Consider the following 22,954-nt stretch of genomic DNA (forward strand, 5'->3'; position numbering starts at 1 on the left):
TAGATGTCCTACTTATCACTATTGCAGTATTCTGTCCTTCCGTCCTTCACGCTGTTGTTTTTTTCTCTTTTGTTGCTTGGCTAAGAGGGCTTTTTTCTTTTTTTTTCCTGGATGTACAGTGGATATAATAAGTTTACACACCCCTGTTAAAATGCCAGGTTTTTGTGATATAAAAAGATGAGACCACAATAAATAGTTTCAAAACTTTTCCCACCTTTAATGTGACCTATAACCTGTACAATTCAATTGAAAAAAAAAACCAAATCTGTTAGGTGAAAAAATATATTAAAAAAAAAAAAAAAAAAAAAAACATACAATATGCTGGTTGCATATGTGTGCACACCCTTAAACTAATACTTTGTTGAAGCACCTTTTAATTTAATTACAGCATTCAGTCTTCTTGGGTACACACCTCCATCAATTAAAGAAATTCTGATCAATCCCCAATAAAGTTCAGCTGTCCTAGTAGGATTTTCCTGATATTTACTCAGTTGCGTGCTACAAGCCATGGTTCGCACAGAGCTTACAAAGCATCAAAGGGATCTCATTGTTCAAAGGTACCAGTCAGGAGAAGGGTACAAAACAAATTCCACAGCATTGGATGTACCATGGAACACAGCGAAGACGGTCATCAAAAAGTGGAGAAAATATGGGACAACAGTGACGTTGCATAGAACTGGATATCCCTCCAAAATTGATGAAAAGACGAGACAAAAAATGGTCAGGGAGGCTGTCAAGAGACCTACAGCAACACTGAAGGAGCTGCAGGAATTTCTGGCAAGTACTGGTTATGTACATGTGACAGCAATCTCCTGTATTCTCCATATGTCTGAACTATGGGGTAGGGTTGCAAGATGGAAGCCTTTTCTTACACAGAAAAACATCCAGGCCTGGCTAAAATTTGCAAAACAGTACATCAAGTCTCCTAAAATTATGTGGGTAAATGTGTTATGCTGTGATGAGACCAAGGTTGAACTTTTTGGCCACAACTCCAAAAGGTACGTTTGGCACAAAAACAACACTTTGCATCACCAAAAAAACACCATCACCAGTGTGAAACACAGTGGTGGCAGTTATTATGCTTTGTGGTTGCTTTTCTTCAGCTAGAACTGGGGCTTTCGTCAAGATGGGAGGGAATTATGAACAGTTAAAAAAAAACAGTTACTTTTGGCCCAAAACGTTCAGGTGTCTGCTCTAAAGCTGAAGATGAAGAGGAATTTCACCTTTCAACACAACAATGACCCCAAGCATCCATCCAAATCAACAAAAGAATGGCTTCACCAGAATAAAATTAGAGTTTTGGAATGGCCCAGCTGCAGCCCAGACCTAAATCCAATAGTGACCTGAAGATGGCTGTGCACAAGAGATGCCCTCGCAATCTGACAGATTTGGAGTGCTTTTGCAAGGAAGAGTGGGCAAATATTGCCAAGCCAAGATGTGCCATGCTGATAGACTCGTACGCAGGAAGATTGAATGCTGTAAGTAAATCAAAAGATGCTTCAGCAAAGTATTAATTTAAGGGTGTGCACACACAATAAAGTATTAGTTTAGAAGTGTGCACACTTATGCAACCAGCGTATTGTACTTCTTAAAGTTTTTATATTTTTCCCCTAACAGATTTGTTTGTTTTTCATTTGAATTGTACAGGTTAGAGGTCACATTAAAGGTGGGAAAAGTTTTGAAATGATTTATTGTGGTCTCATTTTTTATATCACAAAAACCTGCCATTTTAACAGGGGTGTGTAAACTTTTTATATCCAGTGTACACGTACCACTTCCTTTTATTTCTCCTCTGCTGCTCCTTTTCTTCTGGTGCAGTTTAATTTTGAGGGTTTTTGTGCTTGTATGTCATTACGTACCTTACACTTCAGCTGTAGGACATACATCTGACATACAGTGCATGGAATGGCCCAGGCTTTGGTATGCTAGCCAGACTTACACTGGCAGGATATCCCATTAGTAAGGAATACTGCAACTGTAATAAGTAGGGCACCTACTGTTATGGTAAGTTCTTACACAATTGTACTTTTAGTATCTGAGTTGCAAGCTGTTAAGGTGATCAAAACCCCATCTCATCATTTAGAAGTGTAGTATAATTTTGAGAACCAGTCCTTCCTTTATGACTAAAGTGGTTTCCGAGAAAGGCATTTCATCACCTAATTTTCTTTCCAGAAACAGAAAGTAAGGGAGAAGAAATTCTTCACACCCTGGATGTCCATAGACAACACAGATCTTACACTGTCAGAAGAAAAATCTTCAGGAATTCTAATCAGCTGTCTGTTTTCCATGAAGACAAGACAAAGGGACAATCTGTGTCAAAAAAGACAATTTTTGTGTGGTTGTCATAGACTATTGCTTTTGGTTAACAATACCATAATAAGACACTTAAAGTTAAAGTTAGGCCTGTTGTTCTACAGATCTGACTACTTTTGTGGCCTTCTGAAAAGATGTGGGCTCCAGAATTTTTTTTAGAAGCAGCAACTTGATGATCTGTGCACATTTGTACCAAGCACAACAAACTGAATTAATTCTCTAAGACCAGAGTGCATTTTGCTGGGACTGTTCCCAAGGGTTCATAGACTCTGATCCTTCTCACTCTGCCCTTTCCTTCTCAGATTTTGATATTCAGCCCATGTAAATTAGGCAACTGCAGCAGTGATCTGATGATAAACATAGTACAGTTGTGTACATAAATGTGCCGTAACAGTAGATATTCAGTTAGTTCACTGTTACAGTGCAAGCATCCTCCCTCCATCTGTCTTCTTTTTGATATTTTTTCTTCCACGATGAGTTTTTTTGTACTTTGCTTCTCACACATACATAACTGGCAATGCTCTAGTCTCACTTTCTTCTGATGTAAGAAAGCACTGAGTTTTTGTAACCTGTACTGGTGCTTTTATACCACTTTCCTCAAACTGTATTGCAGTTAGGCTACATGGAATTTGCCCTAAAGCTTTAGAAGTTGGCTAATCGTCCAATCCCTGACAAGATACATCCCACATGGCTTACCCTACTGCAACAGTGATATTAAACAAATGTACTTCCTTGCTGCTTTCAAGAACATGCACTAAAATAGCTAGGTGTTTAGTCCTTCAAAAGGTTTTGAAATGATGTCAAGGGGTGTTTTAGTATAAAAGAAACATTGATTTAGTGAATTTTTATATGATGAAGTTTCCATTGGGAAACAAAAGCAATTGTTAATGTGAAAATAAACTTTGAATTTTTCTGTTCCATCTTCTTTTTTTTATCTTGAGTATTTTTGCAGAAGATTAACATTACTTGTGTTATTATGGATTGTGCTACTGCTTGCATCAACCTGAGGACTGTTCCATTTGTGAACGGGTGTTTTGTACTTCTGTTTAGTCCTTCATTTTGGATTTTGTTTCCCCTTCTCCTTTAATTTTTTCTGCCTAGTTCATTTCTTAAAAGCTTTTGCAAGTAAGCTCTGTTTCTGCTGGCTTCAAGTCTCCTTTTTTGTATTTGATTTCTGGCAACAGGAGCATAACGGGAGATCTGTCTGCCTCTATTCAAGACCTAATTTACTACAATATGACTAGCTTTTTTGAATTTGCATCATACGAGCAGATCTGAAGAGATATTGTGACTTTCCTGGCAGGACTAGCAGCCTGACTGCATAGCGCTTACATGGAGCCCTTACTGTGAAGTGACCTCCAGCACTGTAGGAGGTAGAGAGGGAGATGAGTGAGTGAACATGGTCTACTTGCCTCTTCTGGGGTTAAAGAAAGCTGCATGCAGTTGGACGGGACCAGGAGTTAATGAGGAGATGGAGACTGAATGAGCTGGATTGGCCGGGAGGTGACTGATAGATTAGGACAGGCAGCATCAGAAAAAATAAAAAGTTTCCTGTCAGGACTTGGGGGTTTTAATCATTTTATTTGATTACATTTTAGATGGACAGCAGGCACGAGTTTATAAATGTGGAAATATGCAGCTGACGTGTTGTGGCCGACTCAAACAATCCTACAGCTTCTGCGTGAATAAAACAGACCAGAATGTTCCATCATCTCTGAATAAACTTTAATCTTATGAGTCTGCCGATCTTCATTATTCCATTATTTTAGTTTTTGTATTCCTTGTTGTTTGAGTAGTCCTTCTGTGGATATCCGCAATGCTATTATTCAGGGAAGACGAGGTGTTATACAAAGCATGAAAAAAGTGGCACGTAGTGGAAAGCAGCAGTAAGGAGCAGCATGTTTATTGTAACTTTTAAGTGCATCTGTGTGAAACCTGTAGGTGCTGCATTTGTTTCATTCTAAAGTAACAAAACAAAAGTATTTAAGAGTCAGGAGGGTTGGCTTCTTGTAAACTCCAAGAATTGTATATTTTCTTTATCTAATTGTGTATAGTATACTGTAGAGTCTTTAGGGTTTGGTATCGATTGTCTTAAAATTATCTGTTGTAACTAGAAAATTAGTTGCATTGTGAATCTTACCATTTGGTACTCCTTTATTGAAATTGCCTGTCTGAATTTTAGCCAAGACGAGTTGTATCCTAGACGGTCATATGGAGGACTGGACTCTGGTTTTAATAGTGTTGACAGTGGAGACAAGCGGTGGTCAGGAAATGAGGTGAGTAATAACTTTAACAAATTTAAACAGCAATAGCTTTTTTTCTAAATAAAAGGCTACAATAGAAAGTTAATTTATCTAACATGCAGCTTAAGATTAATAGTCAGTTCAAAAACTACTGCCATATTTAGTATGGAAAAACATGTATAGATTAGTGAATGAAGCAGCACTCAAACAATTGAGATGAATATTGTCTTGAATCTTCAGCATAAACCAGTGTAGAGTTATAGGTTCATAGGTTCATACTAGGCTATCTGCCCTAGGGCATTTATAAGCCTAGCCAGAGTGTGTTTGGCTTTCGCCACCCATTTTAAATTAATTTTGCTATGCCCTTTTTCGAGGTTAGTATACTGTGCCTCTGTCTAACAATGACACAGAAGTGATACCCAGGATAAACCTACGATCCCCCATCCACTCATCAAGATTCCTCTTGAAGAGAGTCAATGAGGGACTCTGCCTAACCTGGACTGGGATTTTATTCCAGAGTGAAGGGAGCCTCTGGGTTATGAGTCTGTCCCTCCAGCATGTCCTATTTATTTCAGTGCTGAGGTTCAAGTCTCTCAAGCGCGTAGCTCGATGGGATTTGGATTTTCTGAGGTGCAGCATGTCCATTAATTCCGGGTTGGACATGGCTTTATATGTCAGGCACAGATCGCCTCTGAGCAAGTGGTGTGCCACTGAGTAGAGCTGGAGTTTCTTTAACCGGGCAGCATATGGCATCTGTTTGAGCCCTTTGGATCCTCTTGGTGAGGTACTTTTGTGCACTGCAACTTCTATTACGTAATGGTTGTCACATTGTTTTGTTGCTTTCACCAGCCTGGATGTTTCCCTGGTGAGTGCCCTTTTAAACGTGTCTATTGCCAAGATTTCTAAAATTTTACTTGTATATTATTTACATGACGCTGTAGCTGTGTTTTTTTGAAATATTCACTGTCAGACATTTTTGACATTACCTGTCTGCTCATATTAAATGTGTGTGTTTGTTAACCTTAATAGCTTGTGCTTCAGGTGAAGCTCCAGACATTGCCAGTATGTCTCCCTTCAGTTTCTGCTAGTGTGGGCATCATTATCTTCAAAGTCCATATATGCCATCCTCTACTCTTCAGTTAAGTGTGATGTTAAAATTCTGGCCTGCTCAAATCAGGACCAGTTTTTTAAAGCTGTGTATCCTTCAGGGGCCACCAGGTAGGCCTTGACATCATCTTTCCTTACATGTGTTTCTTAGATCACTGTTGCAGTATTGTAATAATTATGTGTTATCCTGCCAAGGTTAACCTGGCATCTGGCCAGGGTACCAAAACCAAAAAACCTTCTTGGCCTTCCATATATCCAGTGTATAACCTCAGCCTGTGGGCGTAGGGGTACATAAGTGGATATATGAGCATAGGATCCTCAGACAATCTTGCAGCCAGTACAAATGCAGAAGCTTTGCTAATGTCTTGTCTGTTTACTACTTTGTGTCACTACCTCTGCCAAGGCTTGGTCAAGTAGGTACCACTGTGGGGAACCTTCTTTTCTTGTATGTTATTGAAATTTGCTCATTTCAGGTAAGAGAGGGGAAGTGTGATTGTGGAAGACAAATACCTTGTAATGACCTTCACTCTGTCATTTGCATAGGGACCAAATGCGACTACCACAAATGTAAAATTTGCAAGTTGTTTGTTCCTAAAACCCTTCACAGAATGCTAGCTTCCTGCAGTACATATCTGGAAACCCTTTGTCTGAAGAACCTCACTGTTTCTAAGATGGTGAAACCCTCAACCTCACATGTTGCACTTTCAGCCAAACAAAAGTTAAAAACAGATACTTCTGCTGCCCAGTCTGACTCAAACGTACCTGTTGAGACACAGCAAGAAACCATGATATGTCTGATCTCAGGGGAAGTGCCTGCTACTGTGACCCCACAGGAGGCTGGTATGGCGTAACTCATCTGCATATCTGAAACTGAATCTCTGCCCACCACATGAGAGAAGGGGGAATCCAGGGTGAGTATCTCAGAGGGACTTGAGGGTATACTTTAGATCCTTGAATGAAAAGAGGTACTGGTTGTGTTATCAAGGTTGGACAAGTTTCTGCACCACCTCACTTTGAATGACCTAGTAAAGAAAATACAAAAACATAAGCATGTTTGTCTTCAGTGGCTGCCCCAGGAGAAAAAAATGGATTGATTTCCCAAAAGGGTTGTACAAGGCCATTCTGTTTTTTTTTTTTTTCCTTGTTTCCTTCACAGGTGTTGGCCCTCCAGCAGCATGAATCTTTGTCAGAAGGGGAGGAAACTGATTCGCATGAGAACTCTTAAGCCTATTCATCCCAGTTTCACTGTCCCAGACAGTTAGCCTCAGATGATGATACACATCACCTGATTCCCAAAGAAAATTGTCTCTATAGATGAAACCATTCCAGAGTGATGCAGCGTTTTGAATGAGAAACTAAACCTGCCTGAGACATACCAGAAAGGTGCTATGACTTACTGGAATTTGGGGCCCATACACATTGCGCTGTGGTCCCTGTCCTCAAATCCTTGTTGCATTTGCTTCCAGCTCTGTTAATTCAGACCATCAGCCTCTTGCACATAAGAAACTGGGCAAGTTTTATAAAGTGCCAGACGACATGAAACTCTTGTACAAGAATCTGGTAGTAGGATAGTAGATCCTGCAGTCTTCTTGTCCACTGATAAACAGAATGGACTGCTTCCTGAATGTAATGTGCTACCATCAATACAGACAGTAGGGCAATGGACGGGTATGGTAAAAAAGTATATACCTCTGCCATCGTACCTTCAGAGCCCCCAGTTACCGAATGCAAATGACAAAGTAATTACTTTTAATTTTAGTATATCTAAATACATTTCTGGCAGAATTTGGAGATTCTGAGCAATTTCGGGGTATTTTAACAGTGCCATACAAGTAGCCAGACAGTCCATTAAGTGCATCTGTGATGCTGCAGAGGCTCCTGGTATACTGCTGGCACAGGTTCAGTTATTCACAGGCTTATCTGTCTTTACCTTCTGTCTCTTCCTGAAGATGAAAAGGCCAAGATTCTAGACATAGCAGGCTTTAGGCACCAGCGATCCCTGCGGTTGCTGGGGGCCCCCTGTTCCTGGGCGACCCCCAACTACAGCAAGTTATTTTATCTTGATGTTTTGTAACATGTCTGTCAAACTAACAAAAGCTAGTACAGCAATTTTGTGTACTTAATAAACCAGCTGGGTAATGACTCTTATTTAGGCCTCCTTTAAAATTCAAAGATATCTATGGTTATAGTAACAGTGTTTTATCAGGCATCAGGCCTCACAATTCCATTAAATACTTTACCACTGACGGAGCACACCTGATTTAGTTAAACTCTGCTAGTGGACATTCACTCCACTAAAACTCACAAGATAGCCAGCTTTAGGTACTTGCAGTACCCATAGCTGCAAGGGGTCCTTGACTGTGTGTGTGGGGGGGGGGGCCATAAAAGCTGCTGCTCGTTGGGAAAAATGAGGAGATAAATTATATTAATTTTTCTGATTATGCTCTTTAACCTGAACAGGTCTGTGTTATGATCGTGTTAGGATAAAGCTGATAATGAAAATACACAAGATAACCACTAGAGAGATCAGCAGCTCAGAGTGACTGAGCTCAGTGCAAACCTTGAATTTTAAGAAAAGCTGATGCTTCTGATCTTCTGGGATGTTTCTCTTTCAGAGAGTTTTATAAGCAGTGGCAGAACACCAGGTAATACAGCTTTCAACTTCTTTGCAGAAGAGTTCAGTGCAGTACCAATAATAACAGATTAAAGGCATAAAATCAGGAACAAGTTTTATGTATTACTATAATTCAACTTTTTTGCATCAGATGTATTTTTTGGACAATAAGTATAAAACTCTGATGTCTGGATTTATTGACTGTAATCTTGAATGATTTGCAAGCAAATCAAATGTTTTTCAAAGGACAGGGCAAAATTATGAGAAAAATCAGAGAAGGTCTGTGAAATGAGGGACAGTGACAGGTTCGTGTTACTCCTCACTGCGGTAAATTAAAGTGTCTTACCTACTGCTGTTTGATGATTACTAAAGGGCAGTCACTGATCTGGTGTGGCAGAACCAGTGTCGCACAATGTATTGCTATGCTGAAATAAGTACAAAACTAATATTGCCGTGTGTGTGTGTGTGTGTGTGTGTGTGTGTGTGTGTGTGTGTGTGTGTGTGTGTAATACCCAGTAATGCCAGGGCACATACATTATTCTTCTGGGTATCAGTAAAAAATGTACCTAACAAGTAATTATGTTTCAAAAGTATTGAATACAATATATCACAGAACATTCAGACACTTAGATCTTCTAATAGTCTGGGGGGCCCACTCCCTAAACTGTATAACTGGATACAGGTGAGCTCCCTTAATCATCCTTGACTTTGTGGGGGCCCCACCAAAGCTGTTGCTGGTTGGGGAAAAATGAAGAGGAAAAAAATGTATTAATTTTCTGATTATGCTCTTTAAACTGAACAGAGCTGTGATATGATCTTGTTTAGGATAAGGCTGATAATGGCCTCTGCTCTCAACTGCACCCATTCTAAAACCGGCCCTGCTCAGATGTGTGTGTACAGAAAGCTCCTGTATGTTATGGGGGGGTTGTGTAGTTATTACTACTTTAATTTTCATTACAATGAAATCTTAAAGGTGTGCACATGAGGTTATCAAAGCTTGTGTTTGGGCCGAGGACAGTGTGGTCATTGTTTCTTTTACTTTTCTCACAGACCTCAGAGGTGTGCAAAGACGTTACTATAACTTGTGTCGAGGCAGCGTATTGTACTCATCATTTTTTTCACTTTCCTTACAATCACACTTCAGCATGTATACAGGTAACTGCCTTTGATAGTGTGGGTTGAGGAGTGAGCAGGCATGGTATGTGTATATGTATGTCAGCAGTCACTTTAAACTTCTGCTTTCATCCTAGTCTAACACCAGAGAGATGCATAGACTGTCTTTTTTGTGGGGTTAGGGAGGCCGGCAGTTACCAGATAGGACCTGTGTATCCAGACAACTCGCTTGTTAGTTTATTGTGAGTGACAATTTTGTCGTCTTTGAACATTAAACCTTGGGTACAACTTATGTCTTCCATGAAAGACCAAAAAAAAAAGGCTGACATTTTTTCTTGGTTTTTTTTAGGTCACCATTGGATTAAAAGGCTGGGAAATGCTCTAAAATACATCCCAAGCTTATTTGAGTTATCTCCTAAATGATATTACTGTGCTTACTTGGTCAGGACAGGTGTATTGAAGGATGTAAGAAAACCTAAGCTGAACATTAACACAATTTCTGTACTGAATTAATTTCTATTCAAGCCATCATTGGATGAAAAGGTTGTGTAAAAAAATGTTTAAATTCACTTCAGGGCATATAAGAAGTTATGGCTTTTTGAAAATGTTGAAGAGTAAGGCCAAATGGAAGAAAAGGAAGAAAAAAGTGATGTGCATGTTATGGAAAGCACTGGAGGATGTGTGTGTGTGTGTGTGTGTGTGTGTGTGTGTGTGTGTGTAAATGGGAGGGGGGGGGCAGAAACAGTAGCCCTAGGTTGCCATTTCACTTAAGTCCAGACCTGTACATAGAGTTGTTGCAATGTATCACTGTTGCAACTAAATGCCAGTAACTATAAATGCCCCCTTCTGAGATGGGCCAACACAGAGTGGTACACAGACCTATTGTAATTTAAGAGCATTGTAGTTATAGATCGGTCAAGTTTGCAGCATGAACTAAAAGGTTGCTTAGAAGGGGTGGCAGTGACAGGGTGATATGTAGAGTGGAAGTTCCTAGGGGGCCCCCAACTTGACATCTGATGGGGCCCCCAAAATGTTAACACTGGCCCTGATTCTAGACTCCACTCTTTATAGGGATCTCCATTTTAATCCCTATTCCTGCTGAGCTTTTCAAGTTCCTACAGGAAAAAAGCAAAGTTGTGTAGGACTTAAAAACAGTTTTTTCTTACCTCAGTCTCTAGATGTCAGGGGATTTATACCTTTAAACTCACTTCCTTTGTTTATAGAGAGCAAAAGACACCTTAAAAGGGCAAAATACTCATTAAGAAAGGATTTCAAGAAAAACCTCAGTGGGGCACTAAGCCTGGAAAAATTGTTTTCCATGCAGACTTGCCTCCAACTTGACTATCTTTTGCCTCCCCCATCCCACCTTGGTCTACACATACCTCTCTCCTGAAGGATCCATCTATTCCTTCCTACCTGGGAATTCATTACCTCAGGTGTGAATGGGTCTTAACCATCATACAAAAACAGTTACAAAATGTTCTGTAAGAAACTCCCACCATTGAGGGATACACCCCCTCCCAGCAAGCCAGTTGTATATTTTCCCTCTTTTAATACAGGAACTGCTTTCTTAGGGGACTTCAGAGCCAGTTTCTCCTCAGATCAAGGGAAAAGCCTTATTATTCAAGGTTATTCCTGATCCACAGAAAAGAGGGAACATGGAGACCAATCCAACATCTGTCCCTTCTCAGCACTTTTCTAAGAGTTCCTTCCTTTGTGATGCTTCCCTCATCCTTCCTCAGGCCTTTCTCATCACTCTGAAGAATGCCTGCTTGCACATTCCTATACATCAGACCTAAAAGAAAATTTTCAGATTTTTCTGTCTTCATCATACTTTCAATTCTCTGTGCTACCTTTTGGCATGCCTGCAGCTCCAAGAGTCTTCAGAAAGTGCCAGGTGCTCACAGTAGCCTTTTGTAAAACACAGGAGAGATGCACATTACCCCCTTCTTGGATGACCTTCTTACTCGAACCTTGTCCAAGGAAACCCTTATAATGCATCTCACTTTCACAGTATCTCTTCTGGAAAGACTGGAATTCACTCTCAACCTGAGGAAGTCTTCCCTGACACCTTCTCAGGATGTAGTTTTCCCAGGTTTCAGGCTCAACACTCTGTCAGTGATTGCCTTCCTCCCTCGAGAAAAATCTGTCACTGTGTTTCCCTCCAGTTACATCCAGTCCTTGCTCCTGCTGTCTACGACCTCAGCAACAGAGATTCTAAGAGCCCTAGGGAACACAGCTGTTACAGTTCAGTGGTACCTTATACCAGACTGCACATGAAGAAGATGCAGTGGTACGGAAAGATAATTTGGTCCATGCACAGCCAACCCCTGGACTTCCCAATCCCTTGCTTTCCATTTCTAAAGCAGAAGTTGCAGTGCTGAAAAATCAGGTGGAACGCAACGCAGGAGTTCCCTTCCAAGCATCCACACCACATCAGACCCTGCACACCGGCATCCACACCACATCAGACCGTGCATATAGACCCATCCAACCTGGCTTAGGGGGCATGGACAGGGTCCACAAGAGTTCAGGGACTGTGGGCCTACAGAGAACTCAAGAAACATATCATTGTCAAAGAGATGAAAGTCCTTGTACAGGCCTTACAAGTGCTCTGTCACTTGTGGAGCGTAGGCCCCCTAAATGTGTTCACAGACCATACCTCAGTCATGTCATAAATCAACAAGAGGGGTGGGGGTCACAAAGTCTTACCAGTTGTGCAGACTAGATCTCTGAGGGCATGGGACCTAGCAATAGAAAGAAGGAAGGTTGTCCCTACAGGCTGTTTACATTCCTTTAAATGACAATATGTTCTCAGGCTACTTCAGCAGATCCACAGAAGACCCACATGAGTGGATGTCGCACTGAGAAGTCTTCTGGAACCTATTCCACAAATGGGGTACACCTCAGATAGACCTTTTTGTCTCTAATAAGAAAAAGAAAAGACAACTCAGACTGTTCTACTCCAAGACTCCCTACCTCCAGGCCTGGAGGGATAGATGCCATGTCTTTCAACTGGGGGAGAGGTTCTTATACATCTTCCCTCCTTTCCCCTGATCCAAAAGGGCAATCCAAAAATGACTCCTTTTAGGCCCAGGCATTATCAGTTCCCTCTTCTATTTCATTTGGCCAGGGGTAATCATGTCATTACCCCACAAAGAGGACCTACTCACACAGAACAGGGGCTCTTAGATTTACCCCAACCTTCAGGCTCTCAACCTGAATTTCTAGGTGGTAGGATTTTAATTCCTTTCAGACACCAGTTCTCTAAGGATGTGCTGCAGATACTCCAGGACGTGAGAAAACCTACTACTAGAAAATCTTGTATATCCAAGTAGAAAATATTTTTCCATATGGTATTACAAGAAGAATGAATACCCTTCTTGGTGAGTATCCCTATTATTCTGGCATACATATATGAACTGTTTAAAAAACTGTCTAGCCTTCTCATCTTCCATCAAATCCCATTTATCTGTTTTCTTGGCTTGTCTCCATTTAAAGCACCCTTGCTGTCTGGGATTAAAGTCATATGGTTATTAAAAGACATCCTTCATCTGAACCCAAGAGGAGGGCTATTCTTCTACCTTGGGATTTGAATTTTGTTTGAGAAACTTACTCCGCCCCCCTTTGAACTGACATCTTCAGCCTCTTTAAAGGTTTGTACTTGGAAAACAATTCTACTGGTCACCCATACCTTTGATAGAAGAATTACAAGCTCCTATGGCATCTCATCCCTTCTTTATCTTTTATGAGGATAGGGTCATTGAAGGGCTAATTCCTCCTTTATGCATAAAGTGGTAAATTAATTATCTTTGAACCAATGCGTTGTTACCAACTTTGTTTTTTAACTCTCAAAACAGGGAAGAGAAACTTCTGCATTCCCTTGATGTATACAGGCAGTTAAGATTATACTTGGAGAAAACTAAACCTTTCTGAAAGTCTGACCAGCTCTTTGCCTCCTTCTAGAGGGTACATTGAGAAGCCCTATTTCCAAACAGACTATCTCCACCTGGATTTCTAAGTCTATTTCCTTCTGCTATACCTTTCATTGAGGAAAAACCTACCAAGCACTGCCAAGGCACACTTGACCCAGACCAGCTTCCTCCTCAGGTCCATTCTGGAAGCCACAACCTTGGACCTTTGTGCACACTCTCACAAACCATTACTGTGTAGATAAGTTTTCCAGATCTAGGACATCCTTTGCTAGATGTATACTCTTGGGACTGGTAGACAACACCCCTTTGCCCAGTCCTGTCCCCCTCAACATGTGTTAGTTTTGGTAATCAGCCGTAAGTATTAGAGTACTGCAGCAGTGATTTAAGGAAGGACATAGTACAGTTGTGTAAGAACTTACCATAACAATATGTCTTACTGATCACTGTTGCAGTATTCCTTCCCCCACTTTTACTGTACTGTGTGGACCTAGTTAGGCAGTTTCCTTCTCACGGTCTCTTCTTGGGTATGTTTCTGCATGGTTACCTGTCTGAGCTTCCCCAAGGTTCTCCTGGGGCTAGATAGATTGAGGATCCTATACTCATAAGTCGATTTTATGCACTCCTATAGGTTGAGGTCATACACCAGACGTATGGAGCATCAGGAAGGGTTTTTTAGATTTGATACCCGGTCTGGATAGCAGATTTACCTTGGCAGGATAACTTGTAAGTATTAGAATACTACAACAGGGATCAGTAGGACATATACTGTTATGGTAAGTTGTTACACAACTGTCTTTTTCTTTAAAGGGTCCTCGGCCTTTAGGACTTCCAACAAAGTGAGCTGCTGGTTCACAAAAGTGAATGTTTGTTGTTGTAGGTTAAGCAGGTGTGGTCAGTATCCTCTCATAGAGGGCTGTGGTTAAATGCAGTGAGACCTAGAGAAGTCTTGTGATTTTGCCTAGGTTTCAGCAGCTGCATTTAGATGTACTCAAGGCTTTGATTTCATAGGAAGTTACGCAACCAGAAAGTAGCTACCAGACAACCTCTTTCCACTGCCTTGAGGATTCTTATCTAGAATACATCTCCCTATGGGAACAAGGGTTTGACCAGTTCTACAAAATAACCCTCTTTATACTGTCTGATAAGCAAGTACTAGGCAGCTAGTCTGTAGACCATTACAAGCTTGCCAAAATGCATATTCAGAAGTACCCTCCAGGTTCAAGGAGGACAAGGTAATGACAAGATAGATCAGGAAAAATTTGAGGCTTCTCCTTCAATTACCTAGGTTTACCTTGAAGGTGGTAAAGTCACTACTTTGACAGGTTGTAGACGTTTGCTCAAGAGGTGAGGGATATGTTAGGATATGAATTTGTCAGGCCAGTGTGCCTTGTCTGTTGATGAAGGTTTAGTTTCATTAAGTGGGTATTTGCAGTACCATTTGCTCTGTGAAGGAACAGGAAATCAGAGAGGTTATCATTTTTCAAGGTTTGAAAGGTTAGACACATCTACATGGAGGAGTCTGTAAGAGACTAAGCAGAGGGAGTCTGCCGTTCTGGCCTGATAACTTAATATTTTTGATGCCACTGATCTTTTAGTTATGACTCTCCAAGGTCTCTCAGATTGAGTAATAGGGATAGGTGATGTTCATCGTGCATACAGCTGCAGTCATAACAGATGGGTTCTCCTGCTGTCAGGCGGGTCCTCGGTCGGCCGAATTCCAAAGTCTAGGTCCGGCGTCAGTTGTCGTCGCTTCTTTCCTGACGTCAGTGCGACAGGGGTATAAAAGAACCAGCCAACGCCATTTTCTTCAGTCTTTCTTGCTGCGCGGTGCCCGAAGCAGAAGCAGTTCGCAAGTGCCGGTCGGCCAGCTCCTGAAATTACGAAAATTTTGCAACCGAAGTCTTCTTGAAAGCTAAGTACCCTGTTGGGGAAACTTTCTTGCCTCAGACCGATGTCAGACAAAGTTAATAATTGTATTTCATGTGGGAGGCAAATACCGCATAAGGATTTTCATTCCCTCTGCGTTCCTTGCTTAGGCCCAGACCACGACGTCTCGGTCTGTCGTTTTTGTGCTACATTCAACAAACGCACCATTAAGCGTCGGGCGGAGTTCGCCCAGCACTATTTTGGCAAAAAATGTAACTATATTATGTTGTCGGATACTCTGACTCCAGTTTTGTCTAAAAAAACACAAAGATAAGGACCTACACACGAGGTCCGCGGCCTCTACCGACACCACGCCAAAGCCGATTACAGGTAGTCCAGTTCTCAGCGAGGCGCCTACGCAGCCACTGCCTACTGACGACACTTCATTGACGGTGTCTTCTGTGCCCGAGGTCGCAGGCTCCTCGGCCCACACCCCGACTACAGATACCGAAACCACTTTTGGTGGTGAATTTCAAAATGTAGACAGGTCTGCCTCCTCTGAAGGTGTCTTCAGACCTTCCTCTTCTTTTTCCATCAAGGCTTTCACTAAGTCTAAAGCAGCCATGCATTCTAAGAGACAAGCTACACGGGGCCCTTCTCCAGGCCCCATGCCTAAAAAACAGATGCTTAAAATGGCTGAGGATTTAATTACTCTTATCAGGGGTTCTCAACCCTCCCCGGACAAAAGGCCCAGAGTGGAGGAAGAATCCCCCTCCTCTGACCAGGCCTCCATTATTTCAGAGCACTCTGATGAACAGGAACATTCCTACTCCCCTTTTGAAGATTCTAATGCAGAGAAGTCCATTCTCTCTGTCTCTTCCCCCCCCCCCCCCCAGAGGATTACTCATTTGGGGAAACCTTGCATACCTTAAGGGAACACTTCCACTGGGAAGGCCAAGAGTACTCATATTCCAAGAAAAGGCTTAGAGATTTTCTCTTGCTACCTCAGCACAGGCCTCTGGCTATACCTCCTGTCTTAGACATACTAGATGATGTGTACTTGGAGGCCTGCCTTAACCTGGATTCTTTACCTCCAGCCCCAGTCAAGCCTGACAGGTACTACCGGGTTCCTGACTTACACCAATTTTTATACAAAAGCCATGCGGCTGACCCAGAAACTATCTCACAGGGCCCCAAGGGAATTAAGGCCTCCACTGCTAAAAATCCATTACCTTCCGAGAGAGATTCCAGATCCTTAGAAAGGTGGGGAAAAAAGGTATACACCTCGGCCACCTTAAACTTGAGGGCATATGCTAAAGTACCAACAGTTTCTGTTATCACAGTTGAGAAGCAAAATGTCACAACCTGAACAACCAGACCTGAAGGAGTTGCAGGATTTGATACATAGTGCAGAACAAGTGGGTAAACATACCTTGCAATGTGGTTTTGATGCTCTAGAGGCCTCATGTAGAGCTGCTGTTACAGGATCAGTCATACGTAGACATGCCTGGCTCAAGGAGCAAACCTTACCAGATTATGTCAAAGCTAAATTACTAGATGCCCCTCTACAAAAGGATGTATTATTTGGTGTTAAAGCTGAGGAGGTATTAAAGAAAATGGAGGAAAAGGCTAAATCAATGCAAACAGTGAAAGATTTTCTACAGGTACAACCTCCACGTTTCAGTAGAAATTGGCCTTCCAAAAATTGGTCCTTTCCAGCCACGGACAGACCCCAAAGAGGTAGATACAGACGCCCGAGGGGCAGAGGGCAATCTCAAGGATCGTTTAGAGGCAGACAATGGCAAGCTCCTACAGAAAGAGGTGGCGAGGATAGTTCACAGCCATTCAGAAAGCAAGCCCAATGACTTTCCCCTTTGCATGCCAAGCGAGGCTCAAATGGCAGCACCCTTAGGCGGAAAACTGGCATTATTTTAAAAAAATTGGCATATTGTCACAAAAGACAAACGGATCCTGGACATTATAAACAGAGGCTACAGATTCCATTTTCACACCCTTCCAAAAATGAGAAGCATGCCAAACCTGCCACACAATCAAAAGGCAGAGGCACAAAGACAAATTTCAGATCTCATGGACATGAAAGCTATTCAAGAGGTACCTACTCACGAACAAGGTCAAGGTTTTTATTCCGGACTATTCCTGGTACCAAGGAAGGGAAAAGATTGGAGACCTATTTTGGACCTATCCATCCTAAACACATTTTTACTCGTACCAAAATTCAAGATGCTCACATTACAGCAGCTTCTTCCCATTCTGGGCAAGGAGTCTTGGCTGGTAACATTGGACCTCAAGGAAGCATACCTGCATGTCCCAATCAGACAAAATTGCAGAAGATACCTCAGATTTCTTGCAGGTTCAACCCATTATCAATTCTCTGCATTGCCCTTTGGCTTATCTACTGCGCCCAGAGTATTCACGAAATGCCTGGCATCAGTAATTGCCTACTGCAGACTTCAAGGGATACAAATATACCCATATTTGGACGACTGCCTGATCCAAGTGAACAGCAAGCACATACTTCTGAAACATCTGGCTTTTGTAATAATGTTGTTGAATTTTCTGGGATACACAGTCAACAAAAAGAAATCAAGGCTAATACCCTCTCAGAAAATAATTTTCCTGGGTGCCAACTTGGACACAAACACCCAGATGGCCTACCTCACGCCAGAGAAGCAGGGGCAACTAACTCAATACTTCAGAGAACTAGCAAATTTCACCAGGCTGACTGCAAGGAAAATCCTGCAGGCTCTTGGATTCATGGCATCTTGCATCCTACTAATCCCATGTGCAAAGCTGCATATGAGGAAACTTCAATGGTACCTGAAAAACCTATGGTCTCAACGCAGCCACAGTTTGGAAACAATAATACCACTAATTCCATGTCTTCAAAAGGAATTTCTGTGGTGGGCTCAAGCATGCCAAACAAACACAGGTCTCCCATTCTGCAAGCCTCAAGCAAATCAAGTCATAACAACAGACGCCTCGGACTACACCTGGGGGGGGCACACATGACAGATCGGTGCATTCAGGGCAAATGGTCCCAAAAAGAAAAGCACCTTCACATCAATTAAAAGGAAATGCTAGCAGTAATAAATGCTATTATAGCTTTCAAAGACCTTCTAGGTCAACTATTGATAAGGACAGACAACACCACAGTAATGTGGTACATAAACAAACAGGGAGGAACCCATTCATACCCCCTATGCAGGCTGGCCATGTCGCTTTGGAACATGGCTCTGGAATTACAAATCGAACTTCAAGCACAGTACTTGCCAGGCAAGGAAAACACACTGGCTGAGACAACCTAAGCAGAAATATGACAGATCCACACGAATGGAAGTTGCATCCTCAAGTTTTTACAGAGATAATTCAAGCATGGGGAAGGCCAGACATAGATCTCTTTGCCTCCCACAAAAATCACCAATTGACAAAATTCTGCTCAAGGACTTTTCATCCACAGGCCTGGAGAGTGGACGCTCTCTCTTTCAGTTGGAAAACAATGACAGTTTATGCCTTTCCACCTCTTCCTCTGCTGCCCAAAGTTCTATTAAAAACCAGAGCAGACAGACCAAAGATGATTCTTATTGCTCCAGACTGGCCAAGACAGCACTGGTACCCACTCCTGAGGAGCCTGACGCATTCCCCCCCATGGACCCTACCTCTTATGCTTCTTCTTCTGACTCAGCACAGCTTCAAAACTCTTCACAGTCAGCTGAAAACACTTAATCTGGCCGCATGGAAGATTCCTTAACATCACAACAGACCCTACTCTCCAAGGAGGTTGCAGGATGTCATTTTGGAGGCCAGAAGGCCGTCTACTAGAAAAGCTTACTCCGCTAAATGGAAACGGTTTTGTGCCTGGAATGAGAAAAAGGGTCAGAATCCTGGAAAACTGAATTTACCTCAAATATTACAGTATCTAGTTGAGCTGCTAAGCAGTGGACTTTCATTCTCAAATCCATGCCTCAGCCATTTCTGCAGAATACAACACTGATCCACCTTTATTCTCTCACCCCCTCTTAAGACAGTTCCTCAGGGGGGCTAAGAATATAAAACCCCCAAGGAAACAACCAATACCTGCTTGGGACCTCAATTTCATTCTAGAAAAGCTGACCTTGCCTCCTTTTGAGCCAGCTGCCTCAACAGATTTGCAATATTTGTCCTGGAAAACAGCTTTCCTTCTGGCTATCACCTCAGCTCGTAGGGTATCGGAACTACAAGCCCTCATGGCTGTGCAGCCTTTTATCATCTTCCATCAGGACAGAGTTTCCTTACGAACCAACCCGTCCTTTATGCCAAAGGTGGTATCCAGGGTAGCTTTGAATCAGGCTATACACTTACCTACCTTTTACCCTAATCCTCAAAACAAAGGGGAGAGACTACTACATTCCTTGGACATCCACAGACAGCTGCGCTATTATTTGGACAGAACAAAGCCTTTCAGAAAATCAGAACAGCTCTGTGTGTCCTATGCTACAGGAGCTCAAGGGAAGCCAATTTCCAAACAGACAATCTCAAAATGGATAGCCCACTGCATACGCTTTTGTTACTCTTTTCATGGTAAAACTGTACCTGCAGGCATCAGATCTCACTCCACAAGGGCCACAGCTACCTCTGCAGCTTTCCTCAGAGGAGTTCCTCCCAAAGATATTTTGGAAGCAGCCACTTGGAGTTATGTGCATACCTTCTCCAAGCACTACCACCTACCATTATACTCCAAAACTAGAGCAGGCTTTGCCACTGCAGTCTTGCAGGGCATCCTGGCTCCTCCTAGTTCCACCTAGTGCCTACCACCCCTTTCTTAGCTTTGGGATTCTACCCATCTGTTATGACTGCAGCTGTATACACGATGAACATAGTACAGTTTTGTACCTACCATAAATGTAGATGTTCGAGTGCTAATACAGCTGCAGTCCAGGTTTCCCTCTTTCCTTCCCCTCTTGGGACAGGCCTATTGGCGAACACCTCCTCATACAATCTGATTGGGGTATTCATGTGTGGTGTATTTGCTTGCAACTACTGTATTTTGACTATATTGCATTGTTTTATTACACAAATTTATGGATTACCTTCCTTCTGGGGGCACCTGACATCTGGGGCAAGAAAAACTGAAGAAAATGGCGTTGGCTGGTTCTTTTATACCCCTGTCGCACTGACGTCAGGGAAGAAGCGACGACAACCGACGCTGGACTTAGACTTTGGAATTCGGCCGACCGAGGACCCGCCTGACGGCAGGAGAACCCATCTGTTATGACTGCAGCTCTATTAGCACTCGAACATCTACATTTATGTAAGGTACAAAACTGTACTTTTCAGTTTGTCCTTGTGTGACATGTTGCCTGACAGCTGTAATGTTTGTCTTCAAAAATTTCTACACCATATCCACTCTTTATTTGAGAGCGATTGTAAATGCAAAAGGACCCACCGCACTCCAACAGTGGTCTTATAATAGATTTACAAGTAGAAATCAAGAGTCTTACTCGCCCTTCAGGAGATGATTCTAAGCATGTTCCCAATCGTGCCATATAGTCATCTTGTTTGCATCATTTAAATGTTTCTCAAAGGATATTCTGTTATCTACCATTATCCCCAAATCCCTAGTACAGCCCACTACTGTTAAAGTATTTTTATTTAAAGTATAAGGATGCCATGCTTATTTGTACCGCAAAGTGTAGGACTGTGCACTTAGTATTAAACCGTATATCACAGATTCCAGGACATTCCGTTAATAAATCAAGGAATTTTTGTAACAAAATTCTGGTCAGAAATGTTAGCAGCAGTTGCCACCAATTCTTGTGTCGTCTGCAAATTTACTCAACCATGAGTGCTTAACAGTAGCATTTTTAAGATGGATAGTCTAAACAATAGTGGACCTAACACAGATCCATAGATTACTCCCACCCCTGATTTTTTTTTTGATAACTGATTATTTTTAGACTGACACAACCAACAATTAACTTATCTGAAAATGTTAGTGTTAGCATTCAGCTTGTGTAAGGCCCCAGTAATCTCACAATGTGAAACATTGTAAAGGCCTTATCAAAATTGAAATGTATTGGATCTGCAGAAAGACTCTCTGAGGTATGCAAATGTCTTCTTGATATTTCAAAACATGTTCCCACTATACTTGTTAAATGAATGGGTTTATTGTCATTTGCAGCAGAAAAAGAATGATATTTTGGATAGAAATTCCACTAAAGCCTTTTTCAGTTCACTCGGAATAAAACCACGTTGTTCGTGATTTTTGGAATGCATCGGTTAAACGTGGTACAAGTGTTTCAGTAATGGATTACAAAGTGGATGTAAGCCATCAGGCTCTACTTTGCTGACCTCTTTCCTGTTTTGCAGTATCATTAGGTTTCTAATTAATTAGTTTAGTCACCCTAAAAACATTATCTAGCAAAATAATTAAGCACTCCTTCATTCCATTTGTTTTCACTTAGAATGCTTTATGTAATAGAAGTATTGTGAAAGAGCTTGACTGCAAATAATATTAACTAACATTCCATACTCGCTTATTACGTCATCTTGGAAACCAAAGCTAATGTTTGATTCTTCGTCCTTCCCATAAATTATCAGATGTTTAGAGACATGTATGTATGTAAGTTGCTAGCACGTTACTGTTGATGGGAACACTTCACCTTCTTAACTGTTGTCCTAAAAGATCTGTTTACTATTTTGTAATTATGATGGTTTTCAGCATTAGGAAATTTATTTTATTTTAACCACAGCCATTTCTTTCTCGATCTCAGGCTAGTCAACCATTTTATCCACCAAGGGGGAAATCCTTTAGACTTAATTTTCACTGATTCCACTGAACATATTTATTGATAAGATTTTATATAAATTTTATATTAAAAAAATCCCCATAGCTATTTTATTGACTATTCATTGCCATCTCCCACTTCCATGCCCTAATCTCCCAATTAATAGCTACAAAATCTGACCTATAATACTTCGAGGTAGCTCTTGATAAGCTGTCATAACAGTGGCTACTTTTAAACTCACAATATACGCAATAATGATCAAGAGGACCCAATTCAGGACCCGTGAGACAACTGATGACCTGAAGTTTGCCCATATTATATCAAGGGTCTTAGCCATCCTAGTTGGACTTGTTACCACTTGGGTATAATTATACAGCAAATTGTCTCCATTTATATTGTTATTTTTAAGTTGAGGGAAAGGAGACTGTGGTCAACAACTGGAACAATAATTTCATCTAAAATGCTGTTGTCAGTTGCCTTGTTTCCCATTTTCTACATTGGGTTGGGATGTCCCATTAATTGTCGCCATCTCTCTCAATTCATTGCCACTCTCCTATTTTCTTCAACAGTCATGCCTACTGTCACAGATCTTATCTCACACAATTCAGCCATCTGTTTGCTGGATGCCCTCATTTTCTCTGCCTTCTTCCTGTTTTTCCCAAGGTTATCTTTTGCTTTCCTGCAAGTGTGCCCAAACCACCATAATCTGTTCTCTTTGACTTTCTTTGCAATTGTAGCTATTGGGCATCTGCTCTGTCTTAATTTCTTCTTCTGTCCCACAGTCTACATCCTACTGCTCATCTCAGGCACTTCATCTACAGCACATCTAGCTTCCTTATCTGCTCAGCCTTCACTTCCCAGGTTTCTCTACCATACAGTAGTACTGACCGCACCACTGTTTACACCGTACTTTACAGCAGTGATTTGCTTGCATTGACCTATAATGATGTCATTTATTTGTAAAACAGCTTTGTATAC

At 41.6% G+C, this 22,954-nt stretch overlaps 1 protein-coding gene across 5 annotated transcripts in view; it reads left to right on the top strand.

Moving 5' to 3' along the window:
* Positions 1-22,954, top strand: part of LRCH3 (leucine rich repeats and calponin homology domain containing 3) — a 3,082,729-nt gene that overhangs the window by 1,357,794 nt on the left and 1,701,981 nt on the right. For all 5 annotated transcript variants that reach the window (XM_044070695.1, XM_044070696.1, XM_044070697.1 and 2 more), the window contains exon 7: positions 4,496-4,589. In XM_044070695.1, coding sequence (XP_043926630.1) covers positions 4,496-4,589 — 94 coding nt within the window. The remainder of the gene's footprint in view (positions 1-4,495; positions 4,590-22,954) is intronic.

Source organism: Protopterus annectens, chromosome 4.part1 (assembly GCF_019279795.1).
Source record: "Protopterus annectens isolate FY-2018-M chromosome 4.part1, PAN1.0, whole genome shotgun sequence".
In the NCBI taxonomy this organism is placed as follows: domain Eukaryota; kingdom Metazoa; phylum Chordata; order Ceratodontiformes; family Protopteridae; genus Protopterus; species Protopterus annectens.